The sequence below is a fragment of the Falco rusticolus genome, chromosome Z, assembly GCF_015220075.1.
Source record: "Falco rusticolus isolate bFalRus1 chromosome Z, bFalRus1.pri, whole genome shotgun sequence".
Taxonomy (NCBI): domain Eukaryota; kingdom Metazoa; phylum Chordata; class Aves; order Falconiformes; family Falconidae; genus Falco; species Falco rusticolus.
In genome coordinates, this window is record NC_051210.1 from 20,507,690 (window position 1) to 20,531,962 (window position 24,273).

The 24,273-nt window shown below is 39.1% G+C and overlaps 1 protein-coding gene across 3 annotated transcripts in view; it reads left to right on the forward strand.

The window, feature by feature from the left end:
- LOC119141625 (synuclein alpha interacting protein) overlaps nucleotides 1-24,273 on the forward strand; it is an 84,417-nt gene that overhangs the window by 33,339 nt on the left and 26,805 nt on the right. For all 3 annotated transcript variants that reach the window (XM_037374101.1, XM_037374100.1, XM_037374102.1), the window contains exons 3-6: nucleotides 6,269-6,341; nucleotides 18,182-19,044; nucleotides 20,692-20,871; nucleotides 23,804-23,917. In XM_037374101.1, the coding sequence (XP_037229998.1) occupies nucleotides 6,269-6,341; nucleotides 18,182-19,044; nucleotides 20,692-20,871; nucleotides 23,804-23,917 (1,230 nt within the window). The remainder of the gene's footprint in view (nucleotides 1-6,268; nucleotides 6,342-18,181; nucleotides 19,045-20,691; nucleotides 20,872-23,803; nucleotides 23,918-24,273) is intronic.

Consider the following 24,273-nt stretch of genomic DNA (forward strand, 5'->3'; position numbering starts at 1 on the left):
TGCCTTATAAACCTGATACAATCATCAGTGATGGGCACCTACCACATCTCTGAACAACCTGTTCCAGTGTCTCACCACTCTCATTGTAAAAAATTTCTTCCTTGTATTCAGTCTGAACTGACCCTATTTCAGTTGCCCCTTGTCCTGTCACTACAGGCCCAGGGAAAGTCTTTCTCTGTTTTTCTTGTAAGCCCCTTTATATATTGAAAGGCCATAAGAAGGCCTCCTTGCAGCTTTCTCTTCTCCAGGATGAACAACCCCAACTCCCTCAGCCTTTCTTCACTGGAGAGGTGTTCCAGCCCTCTGACCATTTTCATGGCCCTCCTCTGAACCCACTCAACAGGTCTTTCATGTACTGGAGGCCCCAGAGCTGGATGCAGTACTCCAGGTGGGGTCTCCTGAAAGTGGAGTGGAGGAGGAGAATCACCTCCCTCACCCTGCTGACAATACTTCTTTTTGTGCAGCCCAGGATACAACTGGCTTTCTGGTCTGCAAGTGCACATTGCCAACTTATGTCCAATTTTTCATCCACCAGTATCTTCAAGTCCTTCTCTGCAGAACTGCTCTCAGTTCCCCAGCCTGTAATACTGGTGATTGCCCTGACCGAGGTGCAAGACCTTGGCTTTGTTGAACTTCATGAGGTCTGCATGGGCCTGCTCCTCCAGCCTGTCAAGGTCCCTCTGAGTGGCATCCCTTCCCTGAAGTGAATCAACTGTGCCAGTCAGGTTGGTTCATGTGAAAACTTTCTGAGGTCAATCCCGCTGCCTATGTCATTGATGAAGATATTAAATAGTATTGGCTCCAGTATGCACCCTTGGAGGACACCACTCATTACTGGTTTCCACTTGGGAGATTGAACCGTTGACTGTAATTCATTGGACACGGCCGGTTCTTTATCCATATAAACATCCATCTATCAAACCCGTATCTCTCCAAATGAGAGACAAGGATGGTGTGTAGGACTATGCCAAAAGCCGTACAGAAGCTGAGGTAGATGACATCTATAGCTCTTGTCACTCCATTATAGAAGGCCGCTAGATGAATGAGGCACAGTTTGCCCTTTATGAAGCCATGTTGGCTATCTCTGATCACCTCCCTGTCATCCATATGTTTCAACATAACTTCCAGCGGGATGGGTTCTGTGGTTTTACTGGGTAATGAGGTGAGGCTGACTCATTGGTAGTTCCCAGGGTCCTCCTTTAGCCTTGTTGAAAATGAATGTGATACTCACTTTTCACCAGTCACTGGAGACTTGACTTGACTGCCATGATTTTTCAAATATGATTGAGAGAGGCTTAGCGACTACATCTACGCATTCCCTCAGAGCCTGGAATGCAAATGCAATGCTTATCTTGCAAACTAAGGCAGTACTATTCCAGATCTATCTGGTATAGTATATTTGAGTGCAGTTTAGACAGCAGAATAGGTTTCTGGAACTCATGTTTACATTAAACAAAAATAATATTCTGTCTGTAATGGCATTAAGCAACCAAGCTGAATATTTTCATTTATTTCTTTGTAACTGCTCACAGAAAGGAAGAAGAAAAAAGTATTACCTTTAAGTTGCATTAAATGATAGATACACTATTAAAAGTATGTTTTAAACTTTTCCCTTTTTCCCATTAATATTCTTGATTTTTTCCATGAATTTATTCCTGCTTGTAAGTTGTTTGTTATTGTTATTGTTACCTGAAGGTGTCCTAATCCTTTAATTAAAATGCAGTATTTCTATTGCATTGGCAAATTGTGCAAATTGAAACTTAATTTAGTTCTTGATTTACAAAAATAATACCAAATGACTTAGTCATAACCAGACCTCCCAGTGCTAGATATTTGTGAATTATTTGGGGTTGAGGGTATAGGTTATTGCTCCAATGATTCAGATAGCTCTGTGTGAATGAAAGCCTGCCTCAGCGGTGCCAATGCAGGACTGGACCTGATACAAAGGTCTGTGAGATGTGAAGTGCAGTACGTGAATTTAAATATCTTTAAGCAGCTGTTGAGTTGTCCGGTATTTATAAACAGCTTGAAAAACTTCTTTATGTCAAACCTCCCCTTGCAGGGCAGATGTAAACTGTGTATGGTCAGGAGTATGACTGATCTCCTGGCCTCCCATTTATGTGGCATCTGGCACCTCCTGCGCCTGCTGCCACCCTTCTTTGGTCATGGAAGGAGCTGGGTCACCCTTCAGGCTCGGGAAGGTGTACAGGCAACAGAAAGCCAGACTTTGCCTACCCAGTGACCAGGACTTCAGGGCTCAGCATGTAGGATCTATATAGCTGTGCAGGCACAGTCACTGACTGTGGCAGCTTGATTGATTTCCCATCAGTCTAATGAACTCATTGATATTCACCCCTGCCCCTTTCTCCCTTTTCAGAATGAAACAAAACGCAGGTGGGCACTAAAATGTTCATAGAAGGTGTTAGATTCAGAGAGACGTTTTGTACCTGTAACAGTGTCAGTGTCTATATAGGTCTCCTTTAAAGTTAAAGCAAAGAATAATATGTGAAGTGTTTTTATAAGATGCTGTAATCAATACATAGGACAAATAACCTAACCAGTGCTCCAAAGGTGCTGGTCGCAGCCGTTAATGGGGAGGTGTTATTTCTCACATGCACTGTGCAAGCCAAATCTCTTTGCTCTACGGTTTTTGCTCTGGAGCGGCTTAAATTGACACTACTTTTGAGAATATCTTCCTGCAACCTCATACCAAGTATTGTTGCTTTACTTGTTCTTAATGTACCTTGCTATTCCCGAATGTCTAGGAAAAAGGGTGATGTTGCACAATTTAGAAGTTATTAAGCAAATATAATATAAAGGTGTCAATTTAATGGTATTTGAATATTAATGAAACAGTTTATTTTCCGCTCTAGCAAATAAACTGAAATGAGACTGTTAAATGGCTTACAGTAACAATAACACCCGGAAACAAATTAACTGTAATGAAGGTGTCTGTTTTCTCTATCTAAATGAAAACAGAGAGCTGTGCATGTAAGAGCAGGACACAGTCACTGGTGTCTTGATCCACTGGAGGTGAATTTGTTGAGTTTTGATGAGTTGACTCCAGTTGGAACAGAACATGGTGCTTAGTGTTTTGGGGGTGTCATGGTTCTGATGATGTGGTCTGAGAGTCATATTATGTGTCCCACTTTGCCATTTGTCTCCATTTCAGGAGACATTAAAGGTATTCTCCACAACAGAATGCTAAAAAATAACTTTTTTTTTAATTTATGGAGTTTTACTATTTTGTATATTCATTTCTACACTGCTATTCATGATGCAGTATTTATTCTTTCTTATACTTCTCAGACACAAGTCTGCAAGTGGCTGACAAGTGGCACGGCACAGAACAGCCTTACTTGAGACTGAAGCATTTTTTCCCCATGTGTTATGTGTTGGGTTTAAAATTCATTGCTTTAAAATTTGAGAACCTTGTGAAATTGAAAAGGTTAACATTTGCATTAATTCAAATTCTATAGTGCAGTTTTACATAATGAACAAATGTTTTGTATGATAAGGGACATTCTGTTTTCCCCTGAATTAGCAGTGTCAGTTGAAGAAAATTGGGAATATCTTGCAATTGCGTGGAATACGTGTTACTGCTTCTTGTCTCTTGTTTGCTGTTGATACTGTTCTTCCACCTTACAAAGTTCTTAAGGGGTTTACTGAAATGCACTATTTCAGGTTGGACATAGGCATGCCTTAAATGCAGAAAAAGAACTCAAACAGGAATAAAAAATGCTATTACATGCATTATCCTGGGAAGAAGTCCTTGATTCTGTTGCAGAATTTCACCATCAGCCACAATACACTTTGATTAAATACCAGAGATTGCAGTAAGCATTGAATACCAAAAGTGATCCGATGTGCTTAGCTCTCACACTGTCACGTGCCCTTGGGCATGGCCCTCAGCTCTGGTTGGCTTGGTTACTCTAATGATCAAATGTGAGAAATGGTGTTTAATTTTGTATGTAAACCAGTTTAAAATTATTGAATGAAAAATGTGAAATAATTAATTTTAAAAGCCTTTGAGTAAGTATGAAGTCTAAAATTCTGTTCCAGGGAATGGTTGCAGTTCCAACCTCTTTTGCTGTCCCTCTGTGATACCCCAGTAACCCTGAAATTGTTGGTTGAAGGAAAACTAACAAACGTTACTGATGATCAAAGCTGGAGCTAGAGTATGAGAGAAAGTAGTTCTAGAGGGAAGAGCTGTTAATGGATTGTGCTTATGGTTGGGAAAGGTCCACTTTAAAGCATAATTTTAGTCACTTCCTGGACCAAAACCCAGTTCTCCACATCTTGACCACAAAATAGAAATGGCATAAACGTAAATGCACAGAAGTCTTTTTGAGGGCAGAGGCAAGTGGGAGGAAATCTGTTAATGAAATCAAACCAATGTGATTAAAATGCAAATCAAATTTATAGCATTTAATAGATTTTTGGTGGTGGGAGGTGGTAACTGAATACATTTTAGTGCAATGTTGAAACAGAAAGAAAATCTGTTCTTCCAGGAAAGAACAAGACAAAAGACGAGAAAGAAAAATGGCTTTCTGTCTTTGAGGTTGCCTGACAAAGCACATAGCAGTGGAATACAAAAGGCCTCATTCTAATTGAATTACAAACTGTGTAATAGTTTAAACTGCACCAGCTGGTCTTATGAAGCTACCATATTCCTTGGAGACATGTTCCTTGGATTCTCTTAAGAATCTTACTAGACCAGTTCAACATTGCCTTCTGAGTCTTTGTGCTGAAATAGCAAGATGTATAGCTTAACAGCTCAATCTTCATTAAACAGCAACCAGAGTGAAGCACAGCACATGGTGTTTGTGCATGTGTGTGTTTAACTTGTATTAATTTGTGTTTAATAGCATCTTTCTCCTGGTCTCTGTTTTTCTGCTCTTTGTTGCCTTAGGCTGTCACATCCTGGAGCAGTCACACGGAGCAACCCCTAGTTTAACAGGGATTGGAGTCATGGGTAGTTATGTGGAGTGCTGCTACACTTTTTAATTAATGAGTTCAGTGTTGATCTTGGGAATACTTACGAGAGATTCTTGTCGTACTGAGGTTTCTCAATACATCACTGAATCAGGTCAGCAAGGGAAAAAAGAGTAAGGCATGGGAGGTTTTTGAGGTTTAATGAAATAACTACGATCAGTTGAGCAGCAGTCTTAAACTTGCACCAGAGAAGTAAATTACTTACTCAATCTGTCATATGAGGTCAACTTTAGATTATTTTGAAGTAGATTGCCAGCTGTGCATTAGAAGCACATCAAACTTTGAATGACGAACTGTCTGCAAAAAACAGGACAATGTATGACCATTTGTTTTTTGTCTAGAAAGTTCATGTGGTTTTACATGTAGTTGCTTTCCTTCATTGGTCAATAGCACACTAGCTAAAAATATCTGATTCTTTGAAAACATATGGTGTTTATATATTCCTTAAAAATTTTCAGTTGTGCTAATCCTAAATGCTTCTTTCTGTTTTAGTTTCCAAAATACTGTTTTTAATGTTGGGTTTTTTTAATATATGAGCAAAGCCATTGATCTTCCACAGACATAATGACTTTCATTTGTTTGAGTGAAGATTCCTGTAACATTGAAGCATTTGATTAAGGAAGGCTTGCTGTTAAGTAACTTAATTTCTATATGTCAGAATGTGTAGTTTTGTAACACTGGATCGTGTGTCTTACCAAGGGTATTCCACAAGTTTATAAGAAAAAGATTTCTGTTTAGTAAGATACATATGTCATCTCTGTTTTTTTCCTTTTTAATGCTCAGCTCAGGGAATAGCATACTGATTAATATCAGGCACATCCTGTCACATCGAAGTAATAATGCAAGTTTGCTTTAATAAAGCCTAGATTAGAGAAATGAACCTGTCACCCGATACATGTAAGTACATGCATCCCTCTCTAAAATCAGGTCTCTGCTGTGCAAATATTCTGCATTACTTTTACATACTGGTTTGTGAAAGCTTGACTTCTAATTTTTAAGCATGAAGTATCTTGCAGTATAGTGACTGTAATAGATGCCCAGGTGGGCAAAGCGAGACCTTTGACATTTGCTGTGAAGCCTAGATCTATTCTCTCCTTTGATGTATCTTGCTTTTCTCATGCAACCTGAGATGACCATCAGACTGCCAGAAGTACTCTTGGATTGGTAGGTTTAGGCTGTGCCCATCACATCAGGACCTCTTGAAAGTCTTACCTTTTATCTTTTTAAATTAATTACTTCATATACTTTTTTTTTTTTTTTTACTTTTTTACAGTATTCTGTAACTTCTCTCAAGACCATCCCAGAATTATGTAGAAGGTGTGATTCACAAAATGAAGACAGATCAGGTATGATGCCCACTTCTGTCCACCCATCATTTTCTAGGCTGCTTTTTATCATGTACAGCTTGGCAACAATAGCTTCTTGGCAGTGTTCTGTTGTTTTGTTTTCCCTCATTTTTGTACAGCTTTCTGGAAATACAACTTCTTTTTTCTTTCTTTTTTTTTTTTTTTTCTTCAACAGATGTTAGTTCATTAGAAGGAAAAAAGTTCCAAAAAAGGATTTGGCTGTATATAGATAAATGTAGGGCTTCATCTCAGCAGCTCCAAACCACAGTATATGCAACAATTTACTTGAAAACCCGAGAAACCATTGGTGACAAGACGTAATAATGTAGGCGCCAATGAAAAAATGTTGGATACATTTACTACCCATATGGCCACGACCAGTTTGAGCAATGATGTTTTGCCAGAGTCTGAAACTATCAAGGATGCTACATGATAGAATCTACTCTAAGGCATACTGTAATAGTTAAGATTAAAGCTGAGTTTTTTAGTTTAATAGTGTAAACTAAATGAAGAATCATGGCACATAGATGAGAACCAGCTGGAGACCTTCCCCCTGCCCCCCTGACAAAAAGTGCATTCAGTGTTGTTTTTCATTCTGTAAATCAGATTAATCCGCTTTTGTTTTTTTCTTCCTGATGGAGGAGAAATGAATTGGTGAGAGGATTATTTCTGTTGAGCTATGAGAAGTTTACTGTGCTTTCTGATGTTTTAATTGAACTTTCATTAATGTTGTTTCATCAAACACTTTTATAACAGAAATGGGAGACCTGCAATTTGTGGGAAAATAGAAGGCTTTAAGAACTGTGCTATATTTTGGCAACTTATATTTCTGTATTTCCTTTTAGAGAGTTTTTTTGTAAATTTCTGAGGTGTTTAATTAAGTCAAAACTTTATTCAAGCTAGTTCTACCAGAGTCATTAAAAGCCAGGGCATCACAGCTGTGTGCCACCACTCTTGGCAATAACGGGAAGCAGAGCTGTCCTTATCATACTAGCTTGCCGTATTACTGCCTGCACAGGGTACAGCAGTGATTCTGGTTACCTGCTGCACACTGAGGCAGGGAAGAAGTGGAAAGAGAGAGGACGCCTTAATGACCCCTCTCAATTTGGCCTATCACATTCTATCCCAATCTTTGCCCTCTCCTCCACTATACTCTGCCATCCTCCCATCCATACCTGCCCCCCCCCCCCCATCCTGCCCCATTTTACATCAAGGCGTTTCTGTCCTTGCCTTGCCCGACCCCCATCCCTTTTCTTCTCTTGCTCCTTCTTCCCCCCTTCTCATCCCTTTCTTCCTCCCTACTTCTCCTTTTCCCCCCTCTCCTTCCCCCTTCTTCCCTCTCCTTCCCTCCTTCCCGGTTCTTACCCCCATTCTCCCCACTCCCCATTCTCACCCGATCTCCCAACCCACCATTCTTCCCTCATTCCTCCTCCTTCCTTCCCTCCTCCTCCTCTTTTCCCCCCACACTTCTTCCCCCCTTTTACTCCTTATTCTTCCCTGCCATTCTCCTTATCATTCGTCCTGTCATTCTTTCCCATACTCCTCCCACCATTTTCCCCCCTGTTCTTCCTCCCATTCTTTTATCCCTATTTCTCCTCACTGTCCTCTCTGCCATTGTCCCCACTGTTTTCCCACCCGTTTTTCCTACCATTCCCCCCCGCATTCTTCATCCCCATTCTCCCCAATCTTCACCCCACCATTCTTTCCCCCCATTTCCCCAGAGCTTACCTTCTCTTCCCAGACATTCTTCCCTTCCAAGTCTTTCCCAGCATTCTTCCCCATGTCTTGCCCCTGTTTTCCCCACAGCCTTCCTCCCAGTCTTCCCCCACAACCCTTTCCCATTATTCTAGACCCCTCTTTCATTCTTCCCACTATTCTCCGCCCCACCGCTTACTGCCCCTCATTGTCACCCTCTTGATTCCCCACCCAGCACCCCACTCATCTCTTCCATGTTCCCCCTCCCCCCTATTTTCTCCCTATTGTCATATCCACCACCACACTCTGCCTGTCAGTATTAGCAGCTGATCATGTGGCAGAGCATTAACTCATCTTCTCAAAAGAAGAGTTAAAGCCATTCGTTCACCAGCCTGCCCCAAGAGCAAGGTGAAGCAGAGGAGAGCAAGAATAGCCACTAAAAACGCATTATACTGGGTGGTCTGTTCATAAGGACTACTCACCCAGAGTGGCAGCATCAGCATCTGTTTTCAGGAAGAGTGTATTCTTTTTAAAATTCAGATAGTAGTCTGAAAGTAAAATGCAGACCAGTAGCAAGGATGGAGCACTGCTTATGAGCTCTTCCTTAAGACCATGAGAAACTGACAAGTTATTGTGTAGCTCTGTTGTTTCCTGGTCACTTCTTCAGTCGGACATTTTTCAATGATGATTTTAATTACATGTGCATTCATCTAGTGCCTTGAAAAGCGGTTGACAGAAGCAAGTACAGGCGTTGCTGGAAGGCAGTAGTAGCACTGGGGATTCTGCCAGTGGAAGTTAATTCACAGCTTTGTTTGCAAGTCTTGAATCAAAAAAAGAGGACTTTAGCATTGATAATAATTTTGGCAAACTGGAAACAGTACTGAAATCTATTTTTTCTCTCTACTTATCACTTATTAGTTTTGGTGAATTGGAAATAGTCCTAAAATCTATTTTATTTTTACTGTGTTTAATCACTGGGTGAACATATAGTGCCAGTGTTATATCTCTGTACAGACACCAATATCTTGAAATATCAAAAGAGCTGCATCAGTCAACATTGTGTAAGGCCCCATCTGTTGATTTTTCATAGTTGCTTTTGGTGCAGTCTCTTGCCTTCCTCATGTTGTAGAGCAATAAAAAAAAAATGTTCCCCAAATTATTATTGCTATGTGCTATTTTTTATGAAGATAGATTATATCATAAATGCTATTTTATATCGGTACTCCACTGGTAATTTAAGTAGTTATACATAGAAAACCCCAGAGGTTTTACAAAAAGCTGATTCAGCTTTCTTACCTCATAATGACTCCGGCTTAGTCAGAGGTTGCATTTCCTCTTTACAACAAAGAAGAATGTAGAAGTGGAACTACCCAAGAATTATTTTTTTTAAAGAACTAAAAGTTAAGCATAACTTAGCCATAAGACTAGATATGTCAGGACACTAACAATCTAAAAAATAATTCTCAGCTTTGTCTTAGGAAAATATTTAGTTCAATAAGACAGCTAAAATTATAGAGAAAATAAGATTTGACTTTATACTTAAAAAAATATATAAATATGCAGACAACCATTTTCACCAACCAGATTGTTAACATGGACTTAAATCAGACAGTTCCTCTTCGTGGAATTACATTTTTTAATTATATGGCTGATGTTGTGGAAGTCCTACTATTCATTGTTCACAGATGAGTTTAGTAAATAGCCCTGTAAATTGCATTTTCTTTCCTCATTTCATGTAAACATTGACTAATATGTCAGTAACATATGAAAGTGTTTGGTTACATTATTTTCAAATTACTCTAAGCACTTACAGTCCTAGGCAAACACACCAGTGTTTACTGGTCAGTGTGCTTTCTCAAGCATTTCACATAGACCTTTCAAAAGAATTGGGTTGTTTTTTTTAACTGTTTCTGTCTGCCTGTAACTTTTGTTCAAAGTACTTGTTCTTTTGGCCAAAGTGAGATTAGAAAGCCTGAAAAGGGATTTCCCTATGTGTGGGTTTTCCTCCTTGAATTCCCAGTTGCCTCCCTTTATTGGGCAGCACTGGACAGTGCTGCACCTGTGCTGGTGGGAAGGTCTGGTGTTTTCTTCCTCACCCTTTTGCAGGATGTGCACAAAAGTCAGTCACATACACTCTCAGTCCTGACTCGTCTGTGTCTTTCCCTGGATTTATGGAATTCTGACTCAGGAAAATTCCAGGGGATCCTTGGAGCCAAAATATGTGTGTTGGTACCCCCAGATTACGAGGCAAAAGACGCGAGATTGGAGAAAAGGCATAGGGCAAATCCTGGTTTATCCACCATTAAGCATGATTAAGGGCAACTGTTTACCATCATGCTTCAAATGAATGATCTTTGTTCTAGCATAGAATATCTAGCTAGCATAATAACCACTAAGATAGGCATTGTTCTTCCTCAAAGATAGAAAATTAAAGAGTGTAGTTTAAAAATGGATCTAGCTAACTCATTTTTCTGAAATGAAGTGTTAGCCAGCCTGCCCATTGATTTCCAGCATTGTCTAATGTAGAACAATGGTTTGAAACAGAGATCAGTCCTTTATGCTTTTGTTATTAAGCATGAAATTGCTTGCTTTCTTTCTGGGCAGATTTTCTAAGGCCACTTGAGCAAATGGTTCAAGACATCTGTGTTCAACAAACTTCACTGAGCCATATTGTTTTGAAGTATATTCTGTCAGCTATTACAACTTTTGGTTGTCATTAAATGTGTGTCTCAAATGAGGTCAATATCCTACTCTCTATCTTTATTCAGAGGTTGATAAAAGCAAGTTCATCTTTAATCTCCAGCAGTTATCCTTATCCAATTCATTCCCAAAGTAACTGTCATTCACAAAAGTGATCAGCTTAGTTCCCTTTTTGAGAAAAATAAATAAAACAGCGAATTCAAAATTGCACACAATTTCTATCTTAGGCTCTTGGTGTTTTTTTTAGCTGTAAGAGAAGTTAAAGTAAAATTTTATTTGGAGGCAGTGTTATATGGCATTAATTTCACAGTCTGTAGTGCTCTGAATATGTCCCAGGTAAATATGTCTGAAACAATACAGTATTGATTGGATAATTCTTTGGTAGGATACTGAAAAGAAGATTTTTCCTAGAAAAAACAATAATCAGTATGCAGTGACACTTGTGATAGCTATACATAAGCTCTTTTCCTACCTCTTTTTCACATCCTTCTTCTTGTTTTAGACATTTTGTGCCAGAATGGCCTTTTCCAATTTTTCAGTAGAACTTCATTCATTGCCTCTCTTTTACATCCTTAGATCAGTCGTTAGAAGGGTAAACCCACTTTATTAATTGCAAAATTTTCTTTACCTCTTCTATATTCTGTATTTCAGAAATGACAGCTTTCGCAGTTCTTCCTCAAGCCAAGAGAGGAAAAATTATTCATTTACTGAGGCTTTTACTAATGTTTGAATTACCTGGAAAAAATGCATTGTTATTTAAAAGGATGAATTATTATTCACCCTGTTTACCCATTCTTTTTCAAATTCCACTTAAATGGGAGCAAACCCTCTCTGTTCTTATGTGTGCAAGGTTGTTCTTCAATTCAGGTTCTCGTGCTGTAGAGCTTAAGTTAAAGAACCCTAAAATATACTCCTGGAAGTTATTAATATATTAAAACTATAAAACACTGCCACCTTCAGTTAACATTGTTAAATATTATTTCAGTGATATTTATAAAACAGTAAACAGATATTCAGAACTGGGTTTGGTTATCCATTGATAGGTAAGAGGCATCCCTTCCTCCATCTCTTAACACCTGCCGGTGTTGGAAATAAATTGATGTTTACAGCCATGAGGAATTTTCTAAAAGTTTCCTTAGTATAGGCAACACCTCAGTGTCTGTATATAACGTCAGTTACACAGTGTACTAAATGGACCTGGAATTAATACAAGTCTTAATTGATTCAAAAGTCTCTGCTGAAGACCTATCAAAAGGAAGAAACTTAGGCATTTCTTTCAGAGGACAGTAAAACTCCAAATGTGCAAGTTTGTATATACTTATGCAGGTATATATATATATATATATGCATATACTATATGCAGGTCCCCAAATTATTGTATAGTATGTGAGCAATATGGTGAAATAGTGCATTTAAAAATATATTTAATAGGTATGGCCGGTTGTCAATACTAATCCCAGGATTTAGTCATGACGATGATGGAAAGTGAAGTAAATTCCACAGTAAGTGAATTCTTAAAGCAAGAAGGAAGAGTTTCAGGTAAAGGAAAGTAATTTGAATGTGTTCATCCTTTGGTAGCAACAGAGTCAACCTAACAGAGTTTGTTCACATCTACAGGATCATAGAAACCTAAAATGGTTTGGATTAGAAGGGACCTTCAAAGATCATCTAGTCCAACCCCCCTTTCAGGGCCAGGGACATCTTTTGCTAGATCAGGTTGCTCAAAGCCCCATCCAGCTTGACATTTAAACACTTCTAGGGATAGGGAATCCACAGCTTCTCTGGGCAGCCTGTTCCAGTGTCTCATCACCCTCATTGTAAGGGTGCAAGACCTTGCACTTGGTCTTGAACTTGAGCTTCATGAGGCTCACATGGGCCCAGTCTTCAAGCCTGGTCAAGGTCCCTCTGGATAGCATCCTTTCCCTCAAGCGAACCAACTGTACTACTCAACTTGGTGTCATCTGCAGATTTGCTGAGTGTGCACTCAATCCCACTGCCTATGTTGTTAATAAAGATATTGAACAGTACCAGTCCCAGAACCAATCTCTGAGGAACACCACTCATTACTAATCTCCATTGGACATTGAGCTGTTGGCTGCAGCTCTTTGGCTGTCTAGCCAATTCCTTTTGCATCAAGTAGTCCATCCATCAAACCTATCTCTCCAAATAAGGGGCAAGAATGTTGTGGGGGGCTGTGTCAAAGGCCTTACAGAAGATAAGATAAATGACTTCACAGGCACTTTCTTTGTCCGCTGATGCAGTCAATCCATCGCAGGAGGCCACTAAGATTAGTCAGGCATGACCTTCTTTTGGTAAAGCCTTGTTGGCTGTCTCTGCTCACCTCTGTGTCACCCATATGCCTTCACATATCTTCCAGGAAGATCCCATGCACAGAGGTGAGGCTGACAGGTCAGTAGTTCCCAAAGTCATCCTCTTTACCCTTTTTAAAGGTTAAAAAATTGAAGTCTAAATAGTAAAGAAGCTTCTTGTGTTGTCAGCAAGGGTAGGGAGTACCTCCCAGTATTGTATGCTGGGACTTTCCAAGTATATGAGGACAAGGTTGTAAGGTAAAAGCCCACAATGTCTTCTCTTGTCTTTTTTCTCGGGTTTTTTTGCACTTTGTTTCCAGTCTTGCTACCACATGCAGGCAGGCAGCATTCTTTCAGGGTTCTTACCTCTTCATCGTATCATAACTTAAGTCCAAAGGTACCTCTGAAGGCCATCTTGTCCACCTCCTTGTGCTCAGAGCAGTTCCACTTACACTATATTGCTCAAATTCTCCAAATGAATGTTGCAATAAAGAACATTGCAACCAAGCTACTTTGGGAAGTTATTAGGGAAGCAACCGTAATGCTCCCACTTTGTCAGCAAGAAATAACCATGATTCAACCTCAGAGGTTCATAGGCCATTGAAAGATCTATTAGGCATGATAAAATCAGCAGGTGGTTTTACCATAGTCCAGGACTGTCAGCTCCAGGGCCAAAGCAGTGTATTTTCCCCTGTTATTCACAGCTTTATGGTGGTTTCTGACTGCACAGGTACGGAGTTCACAGGGGAAAAAAAGGTTGAAATACAGAGAATTTAGAGTTAGCACAGTCTGGATGCAGATCAGGTCATTAGGCAGAAGCACTAACTGCATTGATGACTGATAACTCTTTGGATAAGGGAAAGTCATCCCTTTTTTTTTTTTTTTTTTCTCCTGGACAGTGGTTCAGTGCAGTTGACTGTAAGATACTGCTCTCCATCCTGAGAAGGAACAGAAACAGCAAGCTAAAAAAGCTCCAGAATTTCATTTAGGGATGTAGCCTAGTAATGGGGATCACTGGTTGCCGCCAGTGAATTGAAGAACAGGAGTGAATTGAAACTCTTTTTCATTCCTGTTAAACCAGTGCATAGGTGTCAAGTGACCTAGTGGAGCAACATGGACTCAGTTGCCAACTGATCTGCAAATGATTCAATCTTTACATCCAGTTTCCTGTTTGCCTGCACCACTGCCTGTTGTATGTCCCAGCTGTTCAACAGCAGCATTCGTGACTACAGAACATTGGTCAAAGCATAAACCTAAATGAGTCTGTGATGATGGTGACAGAAACACAGGAGTTTGACCTTTTCCTCAATCAGTCAGTGTTCTTTGAATGCGAGTCATTCTGGGTTCATGAAGATCTAGCAGAGTAATGTCTATAAATACCGCTCTGCAGGATGTTCAGTTTGTTTTGTAATGGTACTGATGTGTGATATACAGCCTTTTGCAACCTATTTGTGTCACCAGTGCTGTAAACTTCATGAAGCCATCATCATTTAAAGAATGTTACTGTACCCATATGCCAGGGAGACAAGCTCTTGCACACACACGAGCCCCTTAATAGAGCTGAAGTGAAAGCAGAGTTCTATTTTCATTATACTCAGGGCAATTTAAAGGTATTCTGATGTTTGGCATTAGATTTTAAGTATCCCAGAAACTGTCTGTCACAAGGGTGAAGTTTCATCTGTGCATGAGGTAGTCCTGATGATTGAAAAAAACTCATATAGTTACCCTATAATTCCACAGATGCTCATATACCAGACAAAACTCCCCCTCACATCTCCCCATGCCCTAGATACGTGCTCTGATGTCAACAGATGCTTCCAATTGGAAACTTGTTATAAGGATCTTTTTTAGAAAGTTCAAGGTAAATTTTGGTTCCTGAAATAGATTCTGGTTAAGCTATTAAAATGCAAGAGAAGTTGTTTCCTAATTGTTCCCTTTTCTGATTATTGGCCCCCCGTAGTTGCAAGACACCTATAAATAAATAAGTAAATAACAAATAAAGTGAAACTATAAATAAGCCTACAGGCCTGCCTCTTTATTCACATTTTGCATTTTCCTCAAGAAGAGCATAGAGCACAATATATGTTGAAGAACTACATTTGCACATTTGACCCTTGCAGGTTTTCATCAGAAAGTGTTTCCTTTAGTGCCAAGGAAATGCTTTGACACCTCAGGTCTGTCAGGCAGCACAACACTTCTTTACTGATGTGGATGAAGTCTTCCCAGTTTTTGTGTTCCTCTCTTTTCACTTCAGCAGCACAACAACAGGATCATCCAAATCACTCATATTAGCAAAATAATCTTGACAATGTAGTTGGGAAAAAAAGTTTTGTCATTGTCTTTTTACACATGAGATATTGGTGCACAGAAAAGATAGGGCTTGTCCAAGATTATACTAGAATTCTTTGTCAGATTCTGGAATCAAGCTAGCTGCTCCACATTCTAGTCCCCTGCCTTAAACTCAGACCATCCTTTACTGTTGTTTATAAAAGAATCAAACAGTATTTATTTGACCCAGACTTTTAATGGCCCCTGCCTGAGTTCATAGTACGGAGAGATGAGCGAGAGGCTTTTCCCCTGGAGCAGCTGTTGAAGACTACTCACATAACTCCTGCTGTGCTGGTGCTTTGGAGGACACAGTCAGCACTTGCTTTTCCTTCTTCAGGGAACAAGCCTCTGAAAACAGAGTGGAAGAGATTCAAGCCGTGCCCTGGTCCGCTCTGGCCTGTGGGTTCAGTGTTGTGTAGGCAGAAACTAGCTATGTGTAACTGCCTATGCACAGGTGCAGCTGTACAGCACCTGAGCAGGAAACAGCACAAGGAAGGATTGTGTCTACCAGCCCGACTTGCTTTCTTCCCTACTGCTATATGGTTAAATGCTATAGTCTACTCCTTTATTAAATGCAGCATAAATTCATCATCCCAGTTAAGTGAAGAATATGTTTGAAAGTCAATAAAAATATTGCTGGCTGTTCTCAGTGTTCCGTTGTTTCTGGAAGAAAGGTGTTTCTAAAGAGATGTTGGGAAGAAAAACAGTGAAAAAATGGACATACCTTACTCTGCTGTAGCTGTAATGAGAGAAAAGAGAAATACATTACTTCACAATGATGCAAGATAGATTTGTAACAAAGGTCATTGCTTCTTCACAGAGTCCGATTTTACAATTTTGTCATCGGTGGTTTATGTAAATGCATGTTATTAAGGTTAGAAAGTGGAGAAAGCCAAGCAACGAAATAAATGTAAGCTTAAATAAAGTGACGACAAACAAAATGTTGATGCCTTTTCCTCTGTCTAGACCCCTGTGTTGAAAGCAGTGTTTTCATAAAACTCAGACAGAATTCATTTCCATACTGAGTGCTTAATAGTTCCTGTCAGAACAAAACAGCTGGGAAACATATGGTATCCATTTCCCTGTATCACTTGGAAAAAATTTCACATGTAAATAAAACCAACATAAAAGTGTAGCCCTTTGAACCTAGGATCTTATACAATACATAAATAAGTCAGCACAGTGCATTCTTTGTATCGGCCTACTAAGTTACATGCCTTTTGATTATTATTATTTTTATTTCTTCTTCGGAAATGTATTCTTAAGCGCTTCCAAAAGCGTTAAGGTAATTTTTAGACATGCATAACAACTCAGCCTTACTAATCTTTCATTCCAGACATTAATGTTGCACTGAAAGTGTATATATGTTTCCTTAGGAAGGTGTTCATGGCAAATTGTGTGTTTTGGCCACAAATTAGATCCCACTGATATGCATTTAGCACGTATAATAAATCTGCTTTGTTTAAACAGTATTATTGACTTTCAGAATACATTAACTCTTAGTGAACACTGAAAGTGGCATAGAAACTGCATAAACGCTCTCATGGTTTCAGTTTAGCGGCCCCTCAACTGAAAATAACAAAATAAGGAAAACTTTGCCAGAGTTCACCAGCTGGGACTGTGAAAGAGTGCAGGTACGGTAGGATTAAGCATTCAGGTGCCTTGAGCTCCTTTTCTTCTCTGCAAGTCAGCTTCAGTGGTCAAACTCCATATCCTGCAGGGCACTGAAATAATAGTCTGTAAGGTGCAGAGCTATATGTGTGTGTCTGTGTATGTACATACATACATAGGTTATGTATATAAGGGAAGGAAGGTTTGACAGAGAAGCCCAACTTAGGGAGCAGAAGTGGAAAAGGAAACACCACACCTGAATAAGCAGGCTTCATTTTCAGATCAGAGAATCACAAAATTGTTTAGGTTTGCAGGGACCACTTGAGATCATCTAGTCCAATGGCCCTGCTTAAGCAGGGTCGACGAGAGCAGGTTAAAACCAGGACTGTGCCAGTCAGATTTCTAGTATCTCCACAGATGGAGACTCCACAATGTCTCTAGGCAACGCATGCCAGTCAGTGTTTGATCAGCCTCACAGAAAAAAAAGTATTTTCTTGTGTTCAGATGGAATTCAATGTGTTTCACTTTGTGCGCATTGCCTCTTGTCCTGTCAGTGGACATCATGGAGAAGAGCTTCACTTCCTCATCTCCGTTGCTTCCCATCATATAATTTTAGGCAAGGACGAGATTCCCCCTGACCCTTCTCTTCTCCAGGTTGAACAGTCCCACCTCTCAGTCACTGTTCATATTGATTTCCAGTTCTTGTGTGAAAAATACATCTCCCAGAGGTAACAGGCCTTAAAAATTAAATTGTTGTTACTGTTGTTAAAACAAACCCACTAAAAAGTTTTGACTAACCCTTTTGTTAGCCTTCCAGAAAATCATCCTACTCGTATGAAGCATCTTCACACAATTAAAAAAAAGTAGAGTGCAAACTAGCATAGTTGGACAGAACAACTGTAAATGCCACTAGGCTCTTATTGATGTCCATTACTTGATTAAAACTACTTTATTTGTAGTTGATTACAATGTGTGTCCTGTTTGAAGAAAGTTTCTTTTCTGGAGTGTCAAATTCTTCAGCGGTTTTGGTAGGGGTGCCATTAAAGGTGCTTAGATGTGAATGTGGCATGTGGCCATGTAATTCTTGTTTCTGGTGTTTGGCCAGGTATATCTATATCTAGCTATAGTAAAGCATTCTGTATCATGTCACAAGTCTGGTAGTAATCACTTCTAAATCACATTCCTCTGTTTCTGTAGTTTCCAGCAGCAGCTGGAACTGTGGAGTCTCAACTCTTATCGGAAATGCACAGAAACCAACAGGAATTGCAGATGTGTGCAATAAATTCAGACCAGTGAAGAGGGTTTCCCCATTAAAGCACCAGCCAGAAAGCTCTGAGAACAACGAAAGTGATGACCGGAAGAACCAGAAGGGAGAATACCAGAAAGGCAGTGATTCTCAGTCTGCACCTCCAAATGATGACCAGAGTCCAGGAGAAGGAGAGAGCCTTAAAAGCAAAAACATCGAGCCTGCTGTTCTGCTTGGGGAGCTGGAGCACTATGACCTGGATATGGATGAAATTTTGGATGTGCCTTATATTAAATCAAGCCAGCAGCTTGTTCCGTTTACAAAGGTAGCTCCTGAGAAAAAAATTTTGGGTGTTTGTTCAGCAGTGAATGGTCTTAGTGGCAAGACCTGCTCAGCAGGGAACACAGAGAGCTCGCCTGCTGGCGGGACACAGTTCTGTGTGCTGTCTCCTGTGAAAGGCTCTCAGCTCAGAAAAACACAGCCCATTGTCCTTGATCAGCACAAACACTTAACAGAAGAATTAGAGCTTTCCCAGCCTTTAGTTAAGTGTAGCTCGGTCCATGAATCTGAAGCCCAAGGCAAGGGCTTCCTCAGCAGGACATTCGTTGATCCTCATGCTCACAAAACAGAGAAGACTATGCCCAGCTGCCACCTGAGGACTTTCCACCTGCAGTCGGCGGTGGCAGAAAGCAAGCAGCTAGAGGAGCTGAGTATGAACTGGGGCAGTGCAGGGGGGCACGAAGAGAGGAGTGAAGAGGTGAAAAAAATCAAGAGCATCTTAAACATTGTAAAGGAAGGCCAAATATCTTTACTAGTAAGTATAATCTTCTTCATAAAACACATAGAATAAAGGCGATCTGTAATGTGGTTTACTAAGCCAGCAAAGCTGATGAAGTGCTTGTTTTGAACTGGTGCCCTTTTTATCTTGTACGCTCCTTAGAAATTGAGCATATGGGCTTCCAAATGGAATGTTTTACTTAATCTTTAAGTCAAATACATAGCAAAATCAAGATACTAGTTTTATGTAAATTTGGCCAAGATTACTAGTTTAAGTAGTACACTGAAATTGTTCAGAAGGCAGGTGTTTTAACTGTTGAGATCACTTAAATATAAAATTTAAATCTTAACTGAGTTTTGCCTTTCACATTTGTGGGTTGCTTTGTTCAATTATTGCTCTTTTACCTCAGTTGTTATTTAGAGGCTGATGATGGGAACAGAGAGGCTTCTGTTGTATTCTGATTATTATTCAGGAGTGTTTATGCTGTCTTGTTACAGCAGCATTCTCAGGCAGGAGCTTTCTCTAAAGCCTCATTGGCCTCTGACCCATATGAAGTTTTCTTTGGTAAATTCTAGCACTGTGATCAGACACTGTCAAGGATGGTTTCCAAAGTAACTAGATGCAAGTTAACATAATGATGCAGAGCAAATGTTCTCCACTCAGAACAGCTGGTGGAGGCACAGTGTATGTATAAGAACTGGTTTTGTTAGATTTTTGTTTAACTTCTCTGTTTACCAGTCTAGCTCAAGCATAAAGACACATATTACCAGAGCAGGAAGAACAAAGGCAGATAGATATACAAAGACTAGACAGAGGCAGAAGAGAATATTAAGTTGCCCAGTAAGAAATAAAAGCAAAGTAAATTCACCCTGAAATAGGAAAGGGGTCTGTGGGGGTGTGTGGGGGGGTGGGGAGTTGGGGGGGAAGGAGGTTACCGTAGGTAGGTAGATGGAAAGACTATGCATATTTTTTCCAAACAGGTTGAAACCTCTGAATGAAGTAGACTCATCGAAAGTACTCTGGCAAGTCTGCATAACGCAAGGAACTTACCATTGCTACTCCTACTCCTTAACTGTCTTCCTTCTGTTTTCCTTCTGGAGCTTCTCAATCCAATTGTTTTGTCTCAAAATAAGATTCAGGCAGAAATAATGTATTAGGTCATGGTTGTGTATTACTTTAGGTAAATATCCCAACATTTTTTTTTCATGGAAACAAGCTATCAAATAAAAGTCTTATTTTAGATCATGCTAAACATGAGCTGCCACTTTTGTGATGAGCAAAATTAATCAGAAACTTTTTTTAGGAGTCATGGATGTTTTCTGTACAATTACTCATCAATATAATGACACAAAAACAAAAACCAAAAAAAAAAAAAAAAAGAGAAGATTGATCAAAGTAGTACAAAGATTTAAAGTTCCTCAAGATCTTGCACTGTTGTGTGACAATTGCATGAGGAGAGAAACTACACAGTGAATCAAACCAGTGAGCATCCTTCATCTATCCTTTTGGTAGCAGCAGCCAGGTTCTGTATAGTGAAGTGGCAGGCTGCTGGTTTTGAGTTATAAAAGAACATGCCTATGGGGAAACATCTTTGTATTTGCCTTGTGTCTTGGACTGTGAGGTTTAATGTTCTGTATATCTTTTTATCCTTAGTTGTAACTAACCTAATGTTTTTTTTAACAGCCACATTTAGCAGCAGATAATCTGGATAAAATCCATGATGAGTGTGACAACAATCTGTTACATGTAGCAGCATCAAAGGGACATGCAGAATGCCTGCAGCATCTCACTTCTTTGATGGGTGAAGACTGTTTGAATGAACGAAACGCTGAGCAGCTAACTCCAGCTGGATTAGCCATAAAGGTAACGTACTCTCTGTCTCTACTGTCCTGTGATGTAAAGGTTATTCAGTTTCTTTCTGTGATGGCAGTAAGTAATACATTCAGCAGGATGCTATTTTTCAAGCATTTTGTTAAGTGAGAGCAAAAAAAGAACTGTCGGCTGGTACCACATGAGCAAATAAAAATGGATTACTATGCAGGATACAATGTCAGCTCTATAACACTGACATTTTATACACAGTTGTCAATACATTTTTAAATCAGTTAACTGGCTCAAAAATTTGTTATTTTAAGGAACTTTCATTTAACTCAGACTCAGTTGTTTCTTTAGAGAGAATAATAGTTTTTTGGCTTTTTACAAATACAGGTATAATCTTGTAAGACGAGTGTGGGTACATGTTTACAAAGCATAAAAAACCTCTGAACCACATCTGGCAGTGAAACTTCTTGGCTGTCTAGAGCAATTGCATCAAAGTTAAAATGTACATGTTACACAACAACCTGTTGTGTAGGAAGATGTGAAAATTGTTAGTGCTGCTGGACTAAAATAAAACATAGTTGTTCACAAGAAGGCTGATAATTTAACCATACTGATTCTGCTTCTTTAGAAAGTGAGATTCCTTTCAGCCACTAAGCAGATTAAGAAGAAACAAGGAAAAGGGTGAAATATAATACAATAGTTTCTGTTTCTCCTGGGGTTTTCTTGTTATTTGCTTCTGGGGGAAACTTCAGAAACTGACAGAGGACCTGATAGATTCCATCCTGCAGGTTTGCATCTTTGAGACATCATTGCAGTGACCTCGGGCCCTTGTGCAGGTTTCAGAGTCGTTTTTTATTTCTTTTTCTGGAACAAACTGTATGAATATAAAATTAGACTGATATTTGGTTGTACTAATGAAATGCTGTTATAACCTTGGCCCATGTCCAAACTGAATAGTTATGGTCTGCCACTTTAAAGTATTAGAATTTTAGTTGGAAATTATTTTCTTTCTTGTTTTTTTCTACCTAGGTATATAATGTGTTTATAAGGCAATCAAACTTTTTTTCTTTTTCTGCAGAAAGTTTGGCTTTTTTAATAGTTCCTTTAGTTTCTAAGATACTTGAGCATGCTTTGGCTTTCACAGAAAAGCATGTAAATGTGATGGAGCTCTTCATGTAAGTGAGGGTGACTCAGGCCCAAGTGTTTCTAATGATGACCTGCATGGCTGGACATGTCCTGGTTCATTGCAAAGTTTTGTGAGAGCCTTGAAGTAATCTGGCATAACTAAACTTTTTAGCTCTTGATCATTACTCCCAAAGTGGTTTTGCACACTGGTAGAACAGACTATTATTCTTGCTCTTACTTTATACCATTGTAACTCCCATAATGGTATACCATGTGGGGCATGCACCTATGTTCCACAAGAATTATGACTATCAGAAGGAAAGCGAGCTTGTAAGCAGGAATATAAATTTTGATGGAAGGGAATTTTAACAATTTACTGATGTTGTGTAACATTTCCCAGTAAGGAATGTATTAATTAAAAATAATTCTTTTGATTTAAGGCCTCTTTCTGACCTTGAGCTATGAGTTAAAAAGTGAAAATCGAGTGATACGTTATGGCCAGTCACACTTTCATATTGATAGTTTATTTTAATTAACTGTGGAGAAACCCTTTCCACATCAGCAAAATTGTCTTCTTTAGCAAGTACTTAATTTTATTAATACTTTACCTCAATTTTAAAGATACAAAAATATTTTACTTAGTTGTAATACAAATGACAACAAAATTAAGAAGTGTGACTTAGTCATGCTTATTAATATTTGAACCTGAATATGATGAGGAGGATTCTTCTAGCATAATAAGAAAAATACAAATAGTTTCATTGTTTTACTGAAATTGAGAGAAATAGAGGAAAGTAAAGTCAAATGATGTGCATTTACGTGTTTATATACATACATTACATATAGAAGGAATAAGACAAATATCAAATTAATTCTATTCCAATTTTTCTTTCTCCCATATAATTTTGAATGGGGTCATATTTATTGCGTTCTTATAAAAATAAAACTGAAACTTGAAATGGATATGTCTTCTCATTATATATTTTTCCATTTTATGCATACAGCTATTTATTTTATATAATTGACCTCTGTGAGGTTTTGATTGAGCAATTGAAATACTTTTTTCAGCTGTAAAGAATGTAATAGCCTTTATGATCATGAGAGTTGAAAAAGGAAGAGTGGGCTGGAATGTAGGTCATGCCAAACTGCATTTACCGAGGTACCATTGCTGAAAAAGGGTTGCAGCAAGAGAGGCTGCCAAAAACTCTTGCTTTTACTCTGGACTACCAGCGTGCTCTGAAGAAAATGTTCATCTATTTCCACAGCATCTACATCCCACTTCAAAGTAAATTACAAACTGCTGGGAGTGTGCATAGCGGGCTGGCAGTCTTGAGACTAAGCTGTAAAAGGTGTTGAAGAAAAGAACCATCTCCTTTTTTGTGTTTGTGCAGGATCTGTTACAGATAGGTCCTAATCCATGGGGATTAGGTGTTTAGATACTACATAGGTGAGAATAATTTAGGAAGCCTGCATTAGGAAGTGATCGGTAAAGACTTGAGTTAGTAGGGAGACTGTTCACCCTGCTTCAGCAAATGATCTCATTTAGTCATCGAGCCTTGCTGTACAAGTGATGGAAACAGAACTATGGTTTTGCTCTGAACAATCTGAGAGTAGGGACCAGGTTGTTGTAATACCATTGGACTGCCTGCCACTTCCATATTGCCACTTTTGCTACAGTCAATAGCCAAACTATAATTGATCTAGGACAGCAAGAGAGCAGATAAAAGAACGCATTTTCAAACAAATGAATTCTGTAACATCTTAGTAATCCTGATAAGCTTTTCCCTATTTAGTAGATGTGTTTAGAACTGAAACAGGTGGAATGTAAATTTTTTTTTGTTTTATTTAGAACGGTCAGCTGGAGTGTGTTCGATGGATGGTGAGTGAAACAGAAGCTATTGCAGAGTTAAGTTGCTCAAAAGACCACCCAAGCCTTATTCATTATGCAGGTTGCTATGGCCAGGTATGACTGTCATTTACTTTTTCAAATAGATTACTTACATGCTTATACAAGAATTTCAACTTAAACCATGTTTATAATTTTGTGGCTTTTAATTACTGGTGTTCTTAGTAGTTCAAAGATAGCAAAATATTTTCCCACTTAATCCGTATATTTTTTCAGTATTTTCCTTAAGTTGTTGGGTTTTTTTAAGCTTTAAGTAATGGTTGGGAGATTAGCTGGCATATTAGGCCAGCCTATCAATCCCAAGAACATCAAGGGAGATCAGGTGTTATGAACCCTAAAGGACTGCTAGGACACATCAAATAATCATCAAAAAAATTTGAGATAGTTCACATTCTTTTTCCAGGAGAGAAAAA